The sequence below is a fragment of the Trachymyrmex cornetzi genome, unplaced genomic scaffold, assembly GCF_001594075.2.
Source record: "Trachymyrmex cornetzi isolate Tcor2-1 unplaced genomic scaffold, Tcor1.1 scaffold392, whole genome shotgun sequence".
NCBI lineage: Eukaryota > Metazoa > Arthropoda > Insecta > Hymenoptera > Formicidae > Trachymyrmex > Trachymyrmex cornetzi.
Window position 1 is genome coordinate 355,239 of NW_017298663.1, and position 20,726 is coordinate 375,964.

General features: G+C 30.9%; 3 protein-coding genes across 5 annotated transcripts in view; 1 reads left to right on the top strand and 2 right to left on the bottom strand.

The window, feature by feature from the left end:
- The window catches only part of Sptz (zinc finger FYVE-type containing 26 spastizin), a 17,230-nt gene extending 1,445 nt beyond the window's left edge, over positions 1-15,785 (top strand). Inside the window, exons 4-14 of the mRNA XM_018512061.1 lie at positions 169-1,494; positions 6,095-6,241; positions 6,315-6,885; positions 7,329-7,576; positions 8,038-8,568; positions 9,695-10,882; positions 10,964-11,473; positions 12,375-12,739; positions 12,829-14,426; positions 14,539-14,792; positions 15,587-15,785. Of these exons, the coding sequence (XP_018367563.1) occupies positions 169-1,494; positions 6,095-6,241; positions 6,315-6,885; positions 7,329-7,576; positions 8,038-8,568; positions 9,695-10,882; positions 10,964-11,473; positions 12,375-12,739; positions 12,829-14,426; positions 14,539-14,792; positions 15,587-15,754 (6,906 nt within the window). The 3' untranslated portion in view covers positions 15,755-15,785. The remainder of the gene's footprint in view (positions 1-168; positions 1,495-6,094; positions 6,242-6,314; positions 6,886-7,328; positions 7,577-8,037; positions 8,569-9,694; positions 10,883-10,963; positions 11,474-12,374; positions 12,740-12,828; positions 14,427-14,538; positions 14,793-15,586) is intronic.
- LOC108764036 (uncharacterized) lies at positions 3,798-6,346 on the bottom strand. Of its 3 annotated transcripts, none has more exons than XM_018512037.1 (5): positions 6,307-6,346; positions 5,594-5,895; positions 4,910-4,979; positions 4,198-4,812; positions 3,798-4,106 (listed from the first exon to the last, which is right to left on the bottom strand). In XM_018512037.1, the coding sequence occupies exons 2-5, from the start codon at positions 5,813-5,815 to the stop codon at positions 3,898-3,900; spliced, it is 1,116 nt and encodes a 371-aa protein (XP_018367539.1). In that variant the 5' UTR covers positions 5,816-5,895; positions 6,307-6,346; the 3' UTR covers positions 3,798-3,897. The 3 variants fall into 3 exon arrangements, with proteins under 3 accessions (XP_018367539.1, XP_018367538.1, XP_018367540.1); XM_018512036.1 differs by lacking the exon at positions 6,307-6,346 and adding an exon at positions 5,977-6,106 and having other exon boundaries at positions 5,594-5,890; XM_018512038.1 differs by lacking the exon at positions 6,307-6,346 and adding an exon at positions 5,977-6,030.
- A 2,654-nt stretch (positions 15,786-18,439) lies between the features above and the next one.
- Positions 18,440-20,498, bottom strand: LOC108764051 (uncharacterized protein C14orf119). Its single transcript, XM_018512060.1, has 3 exons — positions 19,821-20,498; positions 19,338-19,730; positions 18,440-18,869 (listed from the first exon to the last, which is right to left on the bottom strand). Exon 3 carries the CDS (start codon positions 18,860-18,862, stop codon positions 18,521-18,523), a length of 342 nt encoding a protein of 113 aa, XP_018367562.1. The 5' UTR covers positions 18,863-18,869; positions 19,338-19,730; positions 19,821-20,498; the 3' UTR covers positions 18,440-18,520.
- Between the last annotated feature and the right edge of the window lie 228 nt (positions 20,499-20,726).

The window sequence follows — 20,726 nt, forward strand, 5'->3', positions numbered from 1 at the left end:
TTACTAACCATATCTGCATGTATGCGTACTATACAGTATAGACTAGTATACATGTACATAATGCACACATATATACATACATGTAGTTTATATGTTAGTATATTATATATGTATATGTATACATAAAATTTACTAATGACTATTAGAATAAATTTTTATATGTTACAGGATATATGTTATATCTTGACTATGAAAGGAAGATATAGTGAAGTTGAATTATTGTTATCGTGTAACTTATTAAAAAGATTATATCCAGTCTTATTATTTAAAGTATTAAATGATTGTCCACAGGAAATAATCAATACTCGCGAAAGCTATGACAATGGTATTTCTATCTGTGAGTGCATCAACTTCTTCTTAGAGAAGTGTTACCCCAATCTATACAATGATAATTATTTAAACAAATTGTATGCGCTCTTAAAAAATCATATTAGAATTGTGGTATACATTTTACAGTGGAAGAAACAACATTTTATAGAATTAAGTGCCAAAGAATCAAAAAATTCGCAATCTAATATGATTGAGCAGATAGTATCTGTAAAACAAATTTTATCTCTTTTGCAAAAACACAATATACTTTTTGTCTTGAAACTAATAACAAATATACATGATCAAGATTATAGTGACATTCAAGATTTAGTGAAGGAGGTGTCTTTGAATCAATCTATGAGTTTTCAAGCATATTGTTGCATAATAAGCGTCTTAAAAGCCATTTTTTTATGTGAATTTTATAACGTGGAACATAAACAAATTACTAAATACTTCTCTGACATGATGTCATACTTATCTTCTTTGTTTCCTCTCTCATTAAGAATAGAGACAATGGAGAATATATTTTCCTTATTATTTTTACGTTATGAAGATTTCAATGTTATAAATGCTAGTTCCAAAGATGATTGCAATATTCGTAAATCAATAGACTATGAGAAGTCTGGCTTCATAGCTAATAAATATGCTGTAAGAGACATGCTATACTATTTATGGAAGAGTACTTTGATTACAACAGAAGAAATTGATAAATTACAAGTACTTGGATCGCATAAAGAAATGCAACAACTTCGCGAAAATGTATCCACCTTTACATCAACATTGATAGATACTCGTTGGAGATTGAAATTTCATATGGGACTTTATTTTTTTAAAAATGTTGGTACGCCACAAGATGAGTCTGATAATCCTTCTGGTGTAAATAAATTAGAATCTGTAATCTCTCAAACATCGAGTTTTCCACATCGCATCACAGGGGACACATTTTTTTATAAAGGAGATAGTACCTCCGATGAAATTAAAGTTAAATCTGACAGTAGTTCAGAGTCTGGCTTATTAAGCAGAAATAAACGCAGAAAATGTTCACGAATTACTGCAGAAAAGACGGATCATTTGACAACGAAAGATAAACTGTCCTTAATAAATTTAATGTTAGCCTCGAAAGAAAGTTTGATTGTCCATTGTTTATGGAAAGGCAATTTTCAGAAAGCGCAAGAGGTAGTTGAGGTAATGTTGTTTTATATTAATAATGCATCATATCGAATGTGTGTGTGACTTATTTCATAATATCATACATCGATTGGTTAACTTGACACTTAACCATTCACTTTTAACCGGGATTAACTTTGATAATTTAAGTCTGCGGCTATAATTTTGTACCGAATGTCCAGTAATGACCAGATTATTTCTCGTGAGCTCGTAAAGTGGACTAAACTAATAGCGAATTCGATTGGATGCATTCAGTGCATTAAATTACTGGTGTATTAAAGCCGTCGTACATAAATTGACGTAAATAAATATATTTATTATAAACATAAAAACTGGTCAAATTATGAAATACTCAGTACACTTTATTATGCTGTGAGGTAAAATATGTATTTTATAATTCGAAATATTTGCATTTCATTTTTACATTCAGATTAAATCATTGTATAACGGCTTTAACACCCAATTAGACGTACTAGTGCGTCCAATTGAATTCGTTACAATCGGAAAGTCCTGTACCATTTTTATAATTTTCATAACAGTTAACAAAAAGTTCTGAAAGATCATCGAATGAACGTGTATCCGTTCGACCTTGGGCAGTCATACCTCACAGCCTTTGCATTCCGCGGTGAGATATGACCGGGCTGATACACACTCATTCGAAGATTTTTAGAAATTAATTTCTTGTTAACACTATTACGGAAGGTAAAAAATGATACAGGACTTTTCAATTCAATTTAGTCCTCGACCACCTGCTCACGAGAGGTGATGTGGTTATTAGACACCCTATCAGGGTTGGGAAAGTTACTTTTTAGATTACTTTATATGCCTTTGTTATAGAAATTGAATACAAAAAGTAATTCAAAATTGGAGCAAATGATAAAATATAATATAAAAAAATATTACTTAATTTGTATAATATTAGATCGGAGGAAAAGTTCTGCGGTATTTTTTAGTTTAAAATTATATATACAATATCTACATTAAAAATTATCAAAATTTAAATTTAAAGAAAGGGTTTTAAAGCTTGAAATCTCTACTTTTGAATACTTACTATATTTTTTGAATTTATGTGAGTTTTGTAATTTTTACATATATATAGAAACTATGAGCGGAAAAAAATGAAATATTTTCAACTATCTGTCGTGAAAGCTTGAAGCTTTCCCTACAAAATTATTTTTTTTTAATGTGCCTACGATTTTTTGTTCCTGAGTTACTTGCGGATAAGTAAAAAAAAGTATTCTGACTTTGATTGCTCATAACTCCATTAAAAATCATTGTACTGTAATAAAAAAAAAACAGATTCTTAAAGTTGAAATGTTGCTCTATCGAGTGATATAATAACCAATTTAAGAAAAATAGAACATATATAAATTTGAGCTAAAAATGACATTACATTGTCCTTATAATTATTGCGCAATAATTAAAAGAAAAGTAATGTCATATTTTTAGCTCAAATTTATATTCTACGTTTAAAAAATTAGTAATTGTATCATTCGATAGAGCAAAGATTCAGCTTTAAGAATCTGATTTTTTAATTGCAATATGATGATTTTTAACGGAGTTATTATAAACAATCAAAATCAGAATGCTCTTTTATTTAATCCGCATGTAACTTGGTAACAAAAAGTCGTAGGAACATTTTTTAAAAACGAATTTTTAGGAAAAACTTTAAGCTTTCACGTCAGATAGTCGAAAATTTCGCAACAAATATATTCTGTATATAATTTTAAGCTAACGAAATACGGCAGAACTTTTCCTCCGACCCAATACAATGTAATTTATAAGTAACTTGTAAAGTAATTTTCCCAACCTTGCATTCTATATAATAACTTATTTTATTTCTAGATACGTAATTTTACAACGTGTAACTACCATTTGAATCTTGAATTATATGCACCTTATCACTCCATTTAACAACAATTTACATGTTTTTGCTAATGTAATTTTATAGTTAACTTGACACATTTAATTGTTTTCTAAGATTATAGTAAAGAAGATTTTTAAAACAAAAGGTCGAATCGTTTACATTTTTTTATATCTTTAAGTAACAAATTTTATGTACACATTCATCTAGTATTACTCGTATTTGCATTTTTATTGTGTTTGATTTTTGTCTTCTAACTTTTTGTCTTCTGTACAAATTAGATCAAAGTTAAACAAATGTTTTAATAGTTTTTATGCCGCACAAACAATTCACATCAAATTATCAATATATCATGATGTAAGATTAAATATAATTTTAATTTATGAATATTAGCACATTCATTGTTTAGAAATATAAACGTATTTCTTACTCGCATATCTAGGAAAATGTTTCTATTTCTAAATAAAAAAGTGCTGACAAACATATAAATCAACGGATATCTGAATTGGATTTATCTTAAATTATATGCGCTTAGCAAATAGCGAATGTATTAATATTCATATATTTCTTATTGCAGCTTCGAAAGTCTTGTATGTGTTGTATTCATATTCAGTAGCTTCGTATTTAACAGACTCTTTCACATCTTTCTCCTTTTTTAAATCCTTCACGAAAATGCCAGGCGGATTCATTGCGTAATATTGTTTGATGAGTATGATCCTTTTTCGTGGAAAACAAAATTTACAACGGAAACAGCAGCAACACCATCCTAAAATATAGTATAATTTTCATATATACGATATTATAACATTTCCATATAATAATTTTTCCAAGAAAAGATACAAGATTGATGAAATTACCTCTTTGACACCAACAAGGAATTGCCAAAGAAATATAAATTAACAACCAAACTCGGAGAACCAACCATGTCCTCGAAAGAATCATTTTCGCGGTCATTATGTCTTTCGTGCGCTGATAATCGTATGAAAGACATTCTATTGCTTTGATTCCGATTTTGCTCAGTTCCTCCTTTGTACAATTCTTCGATCGTTTTAAATCTATTAATCTTTTTAATGCTCCTTTTGGCATATCCTTCGATTCTTTCTGACTATAATTCAGTACTTTTCCTTGCTTTATGTCATATTCCAGCTGCTGTTCATATTCCATTTTAAATCTGTTGTATTCATCATATGAATCTTTATAAGAATTCTTTTTATTTGCAACTGTAGGTCTTCTTTCCGAAATTAAAAACTGATCCAGAGTAATTTTGATTTCTTCACTTGCAGTTTTTTGGTCATATTCATACAAGTTATATTGTGTCTCTTGCGTTATCACGAAATATTCCGTTGTTTCCATCTTACTAGTTGTAATATTCCTATTTCTTATAACTTGGAAAAAATCCATGTCTTTGTTTATTATTCCATAATAGTTTGTTATCTCTTCGCGTTTTATTCTGACGCTTTTTATACTTTTGTCTATTTATTTGCCAACAGAAGAATAGTTATTTCTTCTCTTTTCATTTATTAATATTGATATAATATGATGTGATTAATTACACGTATTAATTAGTACCTGCGGCAACGTTTGTTGTATCTTTTCTATAATTCTGTAATCTCTCAAAATTCCGTACATTTCTCTTGTTCTTTAAAAAATTAATAAATATGATTAATGTATGAACATTATATTCTTAGAATCAATGAATATGATTAATTGTTTGTGTTAATTGATGTTATACATCAGTGGCCTGCTTCATGGTTTTGGAGAAATACATTATACATTCAAAGAAAAAGTGGTGCAGTAGGAAACAGGAAAAAATTAAGAAATTTGAATGCTCGTAAACATATTTAATAATTATGATACAGAAAAAACGAAGATGGAACTTGAAGAATGTATTTTGACAAACTATTGATACCAATTAAGACTCTTAAGTAATTAGCTATATTGAATCGTGACGTTAGAAACGAGAAATGACACGTTAATTTTTGTTACGTGCCATTTGTAAATAAAGGCAATTAGCCTTGAACAATTATCATTAGAAAATTAATTATCTCACTTAATCAGTACAAAAAAATTTACCAAAATACAAACTTCAAATTTCATTTTTATCTTTTAAGTATCTTTTTAATAATTATGTATTGCCTCACAAGCATTTGAAATTAAAAAATTTTTCTATTTTCTACTGGTTTTTTTTTGTAAATATAGATTTAATAATGAAAAACGTTTGACACTTTTACTTTTTTCAATAAAAATATTTACCTTATCTAAATTATGCTTAAAACCAGCAATAAATGGTTTATTTTCTTGTTCTAAATTGAATATTTCTTTTATACGTGGTTGCAGCAGAAATATATCTGAATACCGGTTTTTACTTTCGGCGTTACGCTCATTGTAATATTTTACATGAGAATGTAATGGTTCATATCTGCTTTCGTCTTTTACAAGAGATTTCAAATCCGCAAGATCCACTGGTTGAATCATTTCGTTTTCATTTTCTTCGTCGTAATTTGCATCATCCAACGCAATTTCAAAGACTTTGGTATCCCGTACATCAATCTATACTGAATAATTATTACAACTTTGATCAAAATATTATGATTTGAATTAAAGATTACAAATAGAGTTTGTTTTAAGTATTTAACTGCATGTGAAATTGTTTGTAAAATACGAATCTGAATTATTAACAGTAATATAACTGCTTTTTGATTTAGCATTTTAAGCTTCTTCTAATATCATTTAGGAATATATTCTATTCCCTAGATGTTCCATATGGAAAACACACAATTGGATGGTGAGATTCGATTTTCAGAAGCACTACACACGTTTAAGCAGAATCTATATAAACACATTCGTACTTTAGACACAATAGATTCCTTTAAAGAAAGCTCAAAAACTTCTACATTAGAGGTAAATATATTTTACGATTTGTATGATAAATCTTATTGTAATATAAGTAAGATGTGTTACAATACGTTTACAGAATATAAAATTTGCTGCACAGGAAGGTGTACAGTCCTCTAAGTATATCAACCAACTTGAAACATTTTTCGCATCTCAACAAGTACATTTACTAATATTAGATACAAGTATTTTACGTAGCAACGAAATATTAACTCTTAGCGTGCTGGATCTAAGTTTGACTATGGGCCAAACATATCAGATCTCGAGTAATCTATGTGATGTAGCAATGAAGTATTTAAAACTCTGTGAAACGTTTGACAGCACAGGGCATGCGAGTTTCTTTTCAAAAATTTATCAATTGTTTTACGAAAATAGAAATAATGTGTCTGTGAACGTTATACTGTGTGACGCCAGAATTCCGTTATGTATAAAGGAATGGAGAGAAAACGATGCCATTTGGAACGAATTTGAGAATAATTATCATATGCTGTACGACTTCAAAAGAATAGATATTATGGAGACGCAATCTTGCAGCAATAACTATATTTTAGGATTAAAAACAATAGAAAAAATATCTGATATTTTTGATAGCGAGAAATATCTTTACAACATCTACTTGTATCTACAGCTTATATCTACTATCATCCCAGGTATTAGTAAACTCGTTCATTTATTAATTTTATTTCATCCTTTTTTTGCACAAAATTTATTTTTGATCATGTTTTACTAAATCTTACAAGTAACACTACTCGAGTGCCATACGCCGATTTCCCTGACACTGTGCATACATGTAGTACATTGAAAAATATCTGACACTTTTTTCTATCTGCCAAAAATCGTTTACATGAATTTTTTCTTTTTAGCATAAATTTTTTGTAAAAAAGTGCTAATTTTGACTGGCATGTTATTTATTATTAATACAAAATAATCACATATTATTCATGCATACATATAAGAACATGAAGATATTAATACAAATTAATTGTGTTAAACATAGAAAAATTGTAAAAAAATAGTTATTTTATATATGAGACACTATACAGTAAGAAATTTAATTAATTAGACATATACTAATTTATTATTTTATTTTTAGATGATACTAATATACAAAGAATATCCGATTTATTGAAAACTCCATTACATCATTATTTTGGGTATCAGATATTCGACTTGAATACGGAGCCAGATAAGCTCGAAAAGGTCGCTTCTAATTTACAAGTGAACTTAATATACAGTATCCTTGTAAACGCATATCCGAATGTTTCTTGTTATGATAAAAAAAAGTGCAGTAGTATCAAAGATTCTGAATACATTATACTGAATAAAAATCAAGAAGAATTGGTAAGAAACTAATCGTGCTAACTAATAAATAATATATACAATGTTCCATAAAGATCATAACAACGTTTAAGAGTAGATTCCTGAAATTATTTTAAGACAAAAATTTTAATATGAAAATATTGAAGCTATAATATAGTTTTTCAATTATAAGCATTTAAAGTTAGCGAATCGTTAAAGTTACCGCCTAAAATTTTCGCGTTCAAGTGTGATACAACACAAAGTGCTAAAAGCGAAAGCTAATTGTCGTTTTTTGTTAATATTGAGATAAAATTATGTATGTGAAGATAAAATTATTGATATTTATTAACAAATTATTATAACCTCGATATTTGGATATTAGAGTCTTTGTCTCAAAATATAATATCAGGATTCTCCCCTTAAGCGTTGTTACGGTCTTTACAACCTCTGTATACATATAATAAACAATATGTAATATAATGTAATATGAAATATCTTTACAGGGTGTAAAAAATGTAATAAAAAGACCGAATCAATATATTTCGGAAATATTGACAGAGCTGCTACAGATTTTGTGCAACGTAAGTTCAGGACGATCTCATCTGGATAATTCGTACTTGGGAAGTATTTCTGATCATATAGATATACGAATGATTCTAAACAAAACATCGAATCTTGCCAGTCTCGATCTGGGCGAATTATCTGTAGGAGACGAAACATTGACATTTTTTTTGAATGTTTGGAACGTTATGTTCCTTCATGCGAGTTTAGATGTATGGTCCAACGATCCGCCTCTCGAAAGTTTGAGGCATACGATTTCATTGACGTCAATCGGTTATATAATTGGTGATTTGGGCCTAGTGACACTCGCTGCTCTTCGATCGAAATTACTGGGTAAGCTCGCGAATGATATTAAATTCTTCACGCGAGTAGAAGAGCTCAACGAATTGGCATGGCAAGATTTAGATCTTGTGCAAAATCCAAGGATTATCTTCGCCATGGCTAATGAGTTTTACGGCACGCCTGAGATTCGTGTAAGCTGACGCATCGATTAATTACACTGTTCAATAAAAATTTAAGTTTTGACATAAAAATGAGGATTTACATAGTTTTTGGGTATTGAATATAATCGCGTTTGAATATGATCCAAATTACTCTATCACGTCAATTTTGAGAAATTTGCGATTACAGTTTTGGAAAAGGAATATTTTAGAGTATTTTGGCATATTATATCTCTATATTGTGTAACGTGTTAAAGAAATTTTATTATAATTAGAATTAATATTGTCAGGATTTTCAGCTCTTTAAAGGAATTTATCATGCTAATTATGATTAAAAAGATATTTATTAATAAACTTTATTGCAGACTTGTATAGGCTTTTAAGAATCTCTCTCTATTTGGTTTAATTATGTTATTCAAACTTAAAAATGATATAGGTTGCTGAATATTAATCTGTTTAATATATGATTCATCTATATCAGTTTGATAATTCAATGTAAATTATGTGGAAAAAATATTCCAAAAATTCAAACATTCTTAAATTTTTATATCTGCCATATTGATTAAATTTTGAATTTTATTGGTTATCAAATTAGTATTCAACGACCTGAAAAATCCTCAAGTTTGAACAATATTATTATTAAAAAATATTTTACACCTTTCATGTTTTGAACAATTTGAACCTTATTCTAATAATTGCTAATAAAAAAATGAATGCAGTGCATGGAACACTAGTAATGTCACTTATTTTTCTTTAATGTATATTTATCAAAAGTCTAATGCTTCGAAAATATATCCATAAAGTTTTAAGTGTACATTTGATTTGTTTAGCAATATTTCAAAGAATATATCTCTAAACAGCATTATCTTAAATTCACACAAGAAATTTGTATTTAAGCATGAAGATTTGATTGTGAAATATTTTGATCGTCTAATAATCTTAAATTTTAGCTAAATTTTGGTTATTACATATAAAGGAGACAGAACCCGGATAAAAATTGGAAAGGTTCTTCCTCAAAATTGTGACGTGATAGAGCACTTTAATATACGGAATCATATCCAGCATCTAAACAATTATCACCTTTGCTCATTTTTTTTGTTAAACAGTGTTATTTGTCGTGGTAAATGGATGGATATGATCAATGTGTTCAACATTATAGGTGTATGAAGCGCAGACGTTAAACGATGCATTAAATGAAGCGACTAGTGATTATATCGCGTATTATTCATTGGTGTCATCTGATGAGTCTATAAATGGACCAAAACAAAAAATCAGCTTACTCAATCTTGTGAGGCAGTATCAAAACACATTTTCACGAGATACTGATGGTGAGACAAACGCTAACAGAAGTTTACCTTCAATAGCTGATTTCGAAAAATTAAACGAAGATATAAATCTGGAATACATGACGTCTAATTATACATACGAAGTGATACTAAAATATTCCAAATGTAATATATCTAATGTCACAACCATAAATCTTATACAGACATCACTTTGGCAGACTCGTATACTAAGAACTAGTTTATTGCAATATCTGGAAAGACATTGTTGGCTCGTCTCTTATCTTGTACAGAGAATGCATAACGAAAATCCGACTATTTTAGAGAACAATTATGATAATATAAAACGTATAGTGTGTCTTGAGAATCTTGTGAATTCTCCGTGGATGAACAAGCTAAAACTTTTATTTAACAATAACCAAATTCTTGCCGCTATTCATGATAGCGTACCTGAGCACGAGTTATGGCATTATTTTGAACTTAGAAAAGATCACAATTGGCAGGATTCTTTGGAGATGTTAAACGCTCTAGCTGACATCATTATAAAATACAGTGTAGAGTTACAGCGCTTCAAGGATTTGATTTTAAGTCACATGCTCTCCAATTTAGGTGTACTATCTGTCACAAGTATGCTGCAGTATCTGTATCAAATCAAAGATATACATATATTGACGCAAACGATATTACACAATGTTAACAAGTGGCCTATGATTTTATGTGAGCACGCATTATGTCACGCATTGCAGCACGAGCACAATCACAAATTGCCAGTGCACTGCAAACATCGGATGAATGATATCTTGTGCAGAATAACGATCTTCCATAAAATGATTCCGTACTGTATGAATAAGTCAGACATTACGTGGTATGATATTGTATATTGTACGGAGAAGATCGATCCATTTAAAATTATTAAGTCCCTAATCGACGCAGATCAGTTCGAGTTATGTTTGGAGTGGCTGGAATGTCAAGCCTTTTCTTTGGAGATGCAAACCCCTATGAGCCAAGACTTTTTAATAGGTCTTTTAAAAAATGAACAGCAAGATTTCAAGCAAGCTTTAAAGGTAATCAAGAATTTATTTATAAAGATCATAATCATATAATCAGCTTCGAAAATACTTATCATTGATTCGATAATATTTTAGTTTCTTCAAGCGTTACCGTTGAGTCAACCAATGAAAATATGTAAAGGGGTGCTTAAAAAATTAGAATCTATCAGCGCATTACAATTTATCACTAACTATTTGTTAGACTACTGCAAAATAGCAGAGCGACCGAAGTATCGGAAAACTTTGATAGGACTACAAATTCTAAAGCTGTTGGAAGATAAAGACAGATCGTTATATATCCATTTGATAAAAGAACCATTATTGATGTTGGAACAATTATTAATGAATTGTAAATTTGAAAATATTCAAAACATTTTGAACTCGCTGCAAGAGAATTTACAACATCCCGATATAGGCATCAGCAATTTTTATGAAGTTATAAAATTTTACGCCAAAAAGTCGTTAGATTTTCGTGTATCGTTTCGGCGTGACGGTACAAAAAATAAAACCAAAAATATGTCACAACCTAATCTTGAGGCAGAAAATAATGAATTTGTTATGCCTGTCAATGTACCTACTAAGGAGGAATGGGTCCCGAATGATAGGGTAACTTGAAACATTCAAAACTATGTATGCTTTAATCAATATATATTGTATTACACACACACACACACACACGCACGCACGCACGCGCGCGTATCAATACACACACACACACACACACACACACATATATATACACACACGATGGCGTGCAAAAGTTTCCGGCCAGTGACATTTTGTACACTAATTTATAAAAAAAAACCTGATAAAATTTTAATCATTCTCGGGTATTAGTACAAGATTTCGTTACCTACATCTTGTATTAACGCTAGATAATAATTAAAATTTTATCAAGTTTTTTCTTATGAATTAGAGTACAAAATGTCATTGGTCGGAAACTTGCACGCGCGTGCGCGCGCGCGCGCGAGAAAGAGTATGCGTGTGTATACACAGGGTGTTTCAGATCTATATCACCTATTGAAAACTGATGTAAATGGTTTTTGTAAATGATTCCAAAATTTTAATAAGTAAATCGGGTACGTACTGGTGATATTTTCAACTTCCGATTCTGGCCGGAAATGGGTCATCCAAACAGGAAGTCGATTTTCAAGTAGAATATGGTATTTTTTATTGCAGATTCGTATTCTACGCAAAAAAATATAAAATTTTATCTGAAATATTTTTTTCAAAAATGCCTGTATTAATCATGAAACAATTTTGAAGTTCGATTAAAAAAAAATCAACTTCTGGTCAAGATAGCTCATTTACGGTCGGAACCGGAAGTTGAGATATGAACGTTCGATACGTACCTAATTTACTTATTAAAATTTTGGGGAGTTTTTATAAAAACCATTTACCTCGGTTTTAAATGGGTGGTCTGATATACATATATTATAGTACATTATAAAAAAAATATATAGTAAATTATTAGTAAATTTACATAATGAAATCTGATATTTAACAGGCTAAAGAGTGCAATTGCTGCAAGGCTGTGATATTTTCAATGTTTAACAGACGACATCACTGTCGACGATGTGGCCGTGTTATTTGTGCTATGTGTTCTCGGCATCGTATGCAAGTTGCTGGTTATCCCAGTTCCGTGTTGGTACGCGTATGCGATGATTGCAAACATCAAACGATATTACAGATGCGTGCGGCGCAAGGTGTTCCATCGACATCCAGTAGTGAGCTGTTTGATTATTGGCGATTGACAAAAGACGAAAAGCACAATTGCACCATAAGAGAAGAGTTCTCATTTGAATATGCGCCAAATATTTCGCTGTGTCTTGCTATTCTTAACTTATATTGCGATTCTAAAATATATACCAGGTAATAAGTATAGTGAGAAATATAAGAAATATAATAAAATAAATTATATTTAATTTATAAGAAATAAATAAAATAATTTATTTATATAGTTTCTTATTAGACCGTTGCGATGAGATGAAACGATTACTCCAACCCGTTAGTGGAGACAAGATAAATCCCGAAATCGATCATGCGGTAATCATCAAGATGATCCGTTCTCTGCTAACCGCGGCTAAAATGAAATGCGCAAAATTTGGATTTAATACTGGCCTCGCGCACTGCGATCGATTCTTATCGCAGGTGGATCTAATTGCAACTCTAGTCCAATCCGATTGTGTGACTCTTATACCGATGGACGACCTCGACGAGCACACGCTGAGGAAATTGCGTGATCTCCTCACTGAGAAGGAGCGTTGGACGTTGGCGTTGGACGTCAGCACGAAAGCAGGATTGGATACACAGGGCGTGTGGGCCGCATGGGGAAAAGCTTGCTTGAAGGTGGGACATTTAGAACAGGCGAAAGAGAAGTTTCAACATTGCCTTGATAAAATTACATACGAGGATCTTGACGATTGGGTCATGCTGTTTTATCCCAAGGAACCAATCGAAAGTCCCAAGAAAGAATTAACGGTAAAGATGATGCAGTCCGCGCAGAAGGGGAACGAAATATCGGATGAGGAAAAACAAGCGTGCAAAACTGGTCACTTAAGAAGAAACGAATATTTTAAATGTCGGCCGTTAAAAGATCCACCGTTGCTAACGGAGATTCTTCAAATATTAGATACCTTAAGCATTCATCGATCCCGAACACAGCATCCAAGTCTGCAATCCAAGTCTGATACGGCGCAAGAAATCCTACAAACGCTCAATAGTCTGAAAGCTGTTAGCCAAAATCAATTTAACGTTAAATATGTAATACCCGCCAATCAAACGGTTTATTATCAAGAAAGTTTGTATTATCTATTGGCATACGGAAGTTACACCTCTATTTTACAATTTTTCTTGAGACATAAAGAGTTTGATAAGTGCCTTGTATATATCTTAGATAATAACATAGAACGTGATCTATTTCTTAACGGAGTTTATTTGTACTGTTTAAAGAACGGCCACATCGAGAAACTTCACAATGCGATGAGGGCGAAAGATCCTACTTTAGTTACTTGGCGGAAATATTTAATATTCGTCTGTCATTTCATGGAAAGAAAACAATATTGGCATATTTTATATCAGATACAACTCTTTATGAGAGACTATGTACGAGCGTCGATGACATGCATTCGTTTTTATACCAATGAAGCGAACACTTATTCAGACTTGCACAATAGAGCGCATCTGTTACAAGACGCTCAAAAGCACTTGGAGTTGGAATTGCAGACGGAGAGCTTGACTAAAAGAAAAAAAAACATAAACTCTGATCACAGCGGCCAAAATACTTTAGTGATGGAACCCTCGGAGATAGACAGACATATAAACACTATATGCAGACAGACGGAAATCGTCAAGTTTCTAGCAAACTGTGAAAAAGAGGAAAGACCTTCAACTGCATTTTTTAATCTCTTTCCAGATATTGACAGCGATAATTTTCAGACACTTCAGTTACCTACATTATTTGGCAACCAACAACAGAAGATACATCTAGCCGTTTTAGCTATATTGTGCGGCCGCGATATTGAAGAAGGATTTGGCATAGCTTTCAGGATAATGCAAGGTTGGTAGCAACGATGTGGAATGAAATATATACAAAATGCAATAAACTCGTAATAATATGTGTTATAGATGAACTAATATTTTGTCAATGTGTGTGTATCACTCTTTTACAGATTATAATCTTCCACAACAGAAGATGTATTCTTTAGCTGGCCATGTGTTAGCTTTAAAAAATAATGTAGCTGCAATCGAGCAGTTGATCAAGTGTTGCCGTAGCTCTGGAGCACCTAATGCTCACATTATTTCGGATCATGTTTTGGCACACTGTGTGAAATTATTGTTGACTCATTCGTACACTGAACAGATTCCAACACTCAAGAATCATATAGATATTTTAATCAGACTGATAATCGACACAGAACTGAGAGTGAGATTCATTTCAATTATATCAATATACAGGATGATTTTGCTAAATTTTACGATCTGTTTGACTCTAACTTTTGTTCCTTTGACATCCTTTGACGAGGTCAGTATTTGAGATATGGACTTATGGCAGTAGATTTTATCTGATAAAGTTTCCAGATTATCTAAACCATGTTCTCTAAAAATCGTTAAAAGATGATGGAAGAACGCTAGATAATCGTGGATTGTTCCACAAAACTTGTCATACTTTTGAGAGTAATTAAAGCTCTTATCATGGTTTTATTATAGATTTAAAAAATATTCACGAATTTGAAATTTGTACGTTTTAGTAAATTTTCGTTTTACAGTGTGAGAATCAGAAATCTTAGGATAAAGTACGTTAATCAATGTCCGAAATTTTTTGGTGGTCAACAGAATTTTGATTTTTGTAAAATTACATCGATTTTTGTTTGATCTTGAGATAATGTTCGATTCGTACAATTATGACCTCTATGACTTTATCATTTTTAATTTTAAAAATTAAAAAAATGAATTTTTGTTTGATTTTTAGATGACCTTTTAGACTTAGAAACGTTATCAGATAAGATTTGACGCCGTAATAAACTCACATCTCAGATGTAACTCTCCCTCAAGTCAAAAGTTGTGCTAAAATAAATCATAAAATTTAGTTAAATCACTTTATATATCAATATGTGAGCACATGTAAATATACACAAACTTTGTAATACTTTTTAAATATGCCAAAAGAGATTTCTAATGTACTTTATTTATATATTTTGCAATATTATTCTTTTCCAGATAAATGCGTACATTGAAAATAAACAACTGAAAGCTGCATACCTGCTTGCAGTGAAATATTCTAGAGCACAAGATATAAGGAGGATTTTAAAAGAATCAGATAGACTTGGTCAAAGTGCAATTAAAGCAATATGCTTAAAATGGCTACAACAAAAACCGAAAAAATAAAATTCGCATCTATTCCGACAAAAAAATTAAAAATAAAACAAGTATATAATAATCTTCGCATTTTTCATAAAATATGTAAATCAATATCTCTATTTCATGTAAAAAAATATTAAATCACCAAAAAATGAATTACTTATAAAAAATATATTTGATTCTAAAATATATCAATTAAATATATTTTGGATACATAAAATATCTTATAAAGTATTTTTTATTTGATCTTATCTTAATATTATTTGCGAAATTCTTAAAAAAAATTGATTTGTATAAAAATTCATATAGAAACACAAAAAACTACCTGTATTATTTTAAAAAAACCGGATGGGGTTACGCTAACTCTTTGTGTGTACTGAGGGTTAACATTTATTGAATTGGAAAAGTTAAAAGCATCGCAAAAAAAATAATATAAATTTATATAAGAATCATAAAAAATTATTGTATATAATTGTTTTTATTATTGTAAAAAATTGTTACTGAGGGTATTTTAAATTAATGGCATCGCAATTTCAATCTGTAGCCTAAAAAGGGGCAAAGTTTAAGCTTTTAACACAACTAGGAGGTTCTAGGAGCTTCCATTGTTTTCCTACAAATGTTGAAAGATGACAAAAACACGTTTTTTTGCACTTTTGACCCTGTTTTGTTTAAAAACTAGAGCTAACTCACTACTTTCGTTACTAAATTCGAATTCGGGAAAAAACCTATCGGAAACAGTTGCCTTCGGCCCGACAAAAAATCCGTGTTTTCCAGTGTTATTTTTAAAAATATTCTAGGACTGGAGTAGATAAAAGTTATTAAAATATATTTAAGGATAAACAATATTTAAGGAATGTATTTATTATAATATAATAAATTTCTTTTATATCAATTTCAGAAGTTTCTGTCTGTATGTGTGTGTGCGTGTGTGTGCGTGCGCGCGCGCGCGCGCGCGTGTGTGTGTGAGCGCGTGCGCGACACAAAATATATATATTTACATACTTTACACACTGATATATTGTAAGGGAATTACAAGTGTAAACTTTTTTATAATCTAAAATTAATTTATCTAGAAAAATTTATCTTTTTCTAAAAATTAAAATTAAGCCTGTGAGAAATGTACAACACATCTGAGATTTTGAGTCATAAACCAGATTTTCAGTTGAAGAATTACTCTCGCGTCTTATTAAAATTTATTAAAAGTTCTTGAAACTATATAATTATTATTAATATACTAACATTAATTTTGAAAATTATATTCTTTATTATATTTCTTAAAAAATTAATTACGTTTTCTTAAATCTAAACTAATCCCTATTTCGCATAATTTTATTTTTACAGCCCTTTACGTTATATCTGTATGAAATCTATAATAATTAATAATAATTAATGTAGATGAAATGTGAATATAATGATAATGTTTTAAGTATATAAAATATGAAATGCAAACACAGAGGAATGTATATATAATAAAAAACATATTTTTCTATAAATCTAAAAAAATAAGAAAAACAAGTACAATTTTGTAGATATCTGTATAATTGTCTGACTGATTTTAAGGAATTTCTATTAATTTGATATCTTACATTAAAATAAATAAATATAGTACATAAGAGCCAATCACAGAACTTTATGCGTAATTATGAACGCGATGATTAAATTATATTTCTAATGTTTTTCATATCGAAAATGATTTTCATACAAGAAGAGGTAGTCTCTTTATTATACAATTTTTATTGCATTCTGAAGAGGGCTCAATCCCGCAGCCGAAACATGTCAAACAACAGTGTATTAAATTTTTTAAGTCGGACATCATTCTTAAATTTTCTTATCATTAATATTAGAAATAAATAAATCAATTTACAACAAGTTCTGCAGTTGGCTCTTATATATTCTATACTATTTTTATTTATTCTAATATTTGTTATTTCGAGCCCTTTATTACTTCTCCATTCTTATTATTTTTGATATCTTAGCTACATCTATTTCACAATGATATATATTTTTATAAATATTTTATGATGCCAATGTGAGAGTTAAAAAGAATTCTTTTATTGAAAGCGACATAAATTAAATTTTGATATACAGGATCTCCCATTTTAACTTTCGCATCGAAATATTTCAAAAAGTATAAAAAATATGGAAAAATGTTTTAAACAAAAGTTTTATGACTTCAAAGGGAACATACCTAAGATGGTTCCATTTGTCTTTTGAATATGTTACAACAGTCAAAAGATTTTAGCCATCAGTTGGACATTTTGGATAATATTAATAACTGACGGTACTGTATAACTTTCAAACATTATATCTCGAAAAGTACTAAATGAAAAATATTTTGTTTTGAAATATAGTGTTTTGAAAAGTTCTCAAAGTAACCTAAGAGAATATGCAATGAAAAGTAGGGGTTTTATTTAAAAAATTCAAAGTGAACTTGTTCCTTAACACCACCCGAGATTAAACTAATAGTACTTTTGTATGTCTCCCTCAGTCATAAAATTTTTATTTGAAATTTTTTTTATACCTTTTGTACTTTTCGAGATATTTTGATACAAAGGATAAAATAAGAAACTCTGTATAAAGAATATAATTATGCTATGGGAACAACTTGATATAATTAACATGGTTTTATTTATGACACTTTCAAATTAAATGCTCACATATATATATATATATATATGTATAAGAAATAAATATACAATATAAAAAGCCCTAAATTTATATTAATTTTTAAAACAGACATACATGTCTCTCTGTTTGGAATTTGTAAGTTATACAGCATAAAATGCTTGCTTATTACTGTTTGTCTTCTCCTAATGATGATAATCTTTCTTCATACATTTCAGCAAACTTACTGTCTGTATTCTTAATAGCTGCCAACAAAGAATTTTTCTCGTATTGCGACCAATTGCTACTCCACTCTCTGAAGAGCTTGACGCGACACTGAAACAAGCTAGGTGGCCTGTCAGATTCGCAATTCAACTTCTCCATTCCAGTCACCAATCCATTCACTAGTCCTGCAGGACCACAATTCTCCAGCAACACGCCCAGAAAATCATTCCGCTGCATCTCGGACCATTCTTGAAACCATTCTATCATGTAACGCAGTTGAGCCTCGTTTGACAATATAGTAGACATATTCTCGCTTAAAAACAAAGATTTCAAAAATCAGCTGTGAACTTCAGCAGAAACAAAATACATAAAGTTTATCGTGAATACATTTTTATTTACTTTAAAGACAAAAAAAAGATGTATAAAATTTTTTAACATGAACATTTGAAAACGAGAACAGTTTTTAGAGAGCAATTATATTTTCTACACACATATTAAATAGTCAAATAAATACAACTGCAAGCTTTCTATTTTTTGTTTATATCACATCTTCGTAATCAGATGAATTAAATTGACAATAGTATTTAGCCTAAAAAATTATTCTTATTGCTATAAGAATAGAAACAGTATGTAATATCGGGGGAAAGGATTGTGCGAACGTTCTTGCTAGGTTATGAACGTTCTCGATAGACGTAGCTAGACGATCTGAGAAATACTTATGTAGAATACTGAACAGAAATGGAAAAATAATTGATTTGACGGGGGTGCAATGGCAAATTACCGAGTCGTGTACGTGGGTCTTGGCCAGGCTGTTCGAACCGCCACGTCTGTCGTCGATACTTAACAGTTAACGGCTATTGTTCTCACGCAGGAAACGCGTGTTATTGCGCTCTAGCCGCTACCCAGTTGTCATCATGGGTACAGCGAATTCGATAAAAATAACATGCTTCGGAATCATGCAGTTGGAACTATTATAAATGAGAATGTATTTATAAAACGACACTTGTACGCTATATTGAAGTATCAACAGTGTAATATTTATTAATGGACTACACAATTTAGGATAATTTGGATTTTTTGGGGTTAGTCCGTATTTCGTCTTCCTTCTTCTCTTCCTTCTCTTCGTCGAGGGAATCTGAGTCAATGTCCGAAGAGATCGATTGCTTCATCATTTCTGTCAAATTGCAAAAATTGAATTGTACATAAATTATACAGGAGGAAAAATTATTTACAGTTACGCGTACAATCAAGCTATTAAGCGTACCACTGGACACATCTCGTCGTTCAATAAGTGTGGTTAAAAAACTGTTGATCTCTGACTGCATATCCCGCAGATTCTGTATCAAAGTCCTCAGGTCGTCTCCATCAGACCGGTCAGTCTCGTGCTCGTGGATGCACTTTTCGTCATCATATATTCTTACTCGTACGCCAGTAGTAACATTCATTGTGCCTCGACGGATATTTGAATTTGAATTTTACGTGCATGGTGCCTCTAGGCTATCACACAGAAAGGGTACGTTCTTTAGGGATCGGATTTGACGGCTGCTGCGCATCGAAATTTGCCAACAGTGCGATTGCGCAATTGATTTGAGAGAAAACCAATTAAGTTCTTCTTTTAACTGATTCCCCTGTTTAGTTTTCCGATCCCCAAAAAGATCACAGTACACCACATATGCGATGAATCGAGATCGAAAAATCCTGTGATTATAGTGTCTACAGGGGATAGAGGCTTCACACTTAAAAAGTACTCCTTAGGTTGATGTTCCCGGGATTGCTCGGGGTCGCCATTATCTACTCTCTTCTTCTTCTTCTTCTTGAGATTCCCCTGGAATCTTAGGTGTGGATTTTCAACCCAACGTACACCCAAGGATTTTGATTCTTTCCCTCGAAAGTCGAAAATGTTCACAAATTGATAAATGACCACTTTTCTACATTAATGCTCATAGTCCGTGCGCGATTAACGACACGATTAAGGGTATATCCACACAAACTTGCATAGCCGCATAAACATATGCATCAAGAAAATTATCCAATTGCAGTTCTCTTTCTATTTCATTACAGTTAAGCTGGAAACACGGGTGGCACCCAGTTGGGCACGGCTCAATTGGACACGAGTCACTCACAGCGCTTGAGACTACAAAGCTCCTAAGCACCGGTCGCTGTGATTGGT

What these genes read in the sequence shown, in the direction of transcription:
- LOC108764036 (XM_018512036.1), bottom strand. Translation starts at nt 6,048, where the DNA reads ATGCTAAATCAAAAAGCAGTTATATTACTGTTAATAATTCAGATTCGT. An exon ending in TTAAGCATAATTTAGATAAG is followed by an intron (nt 4,980 to 5,593) that starts GTAAATATTTTT and finishes AATTTTTTAAAG; the next exon opens with AACAAGAGAAATGTACGGAA. An exon ending in TCCTTGTTGGTGTCAAAGAG is followed by an intron (nt 4,107 to 4,197) that starts GTAATTTCATCA and finishes ACTATATTTTAG; the next exon opens with GATGGTGTTGCTGCTGTTTC.
- LOC108764051 (XM_018512060.1), bottom strand. Translation starts at nt 18,862, where the DNA reads ATGTCTACTATATTGTCAAACGAGGCTCAACTGCGTTACATGATAGAA.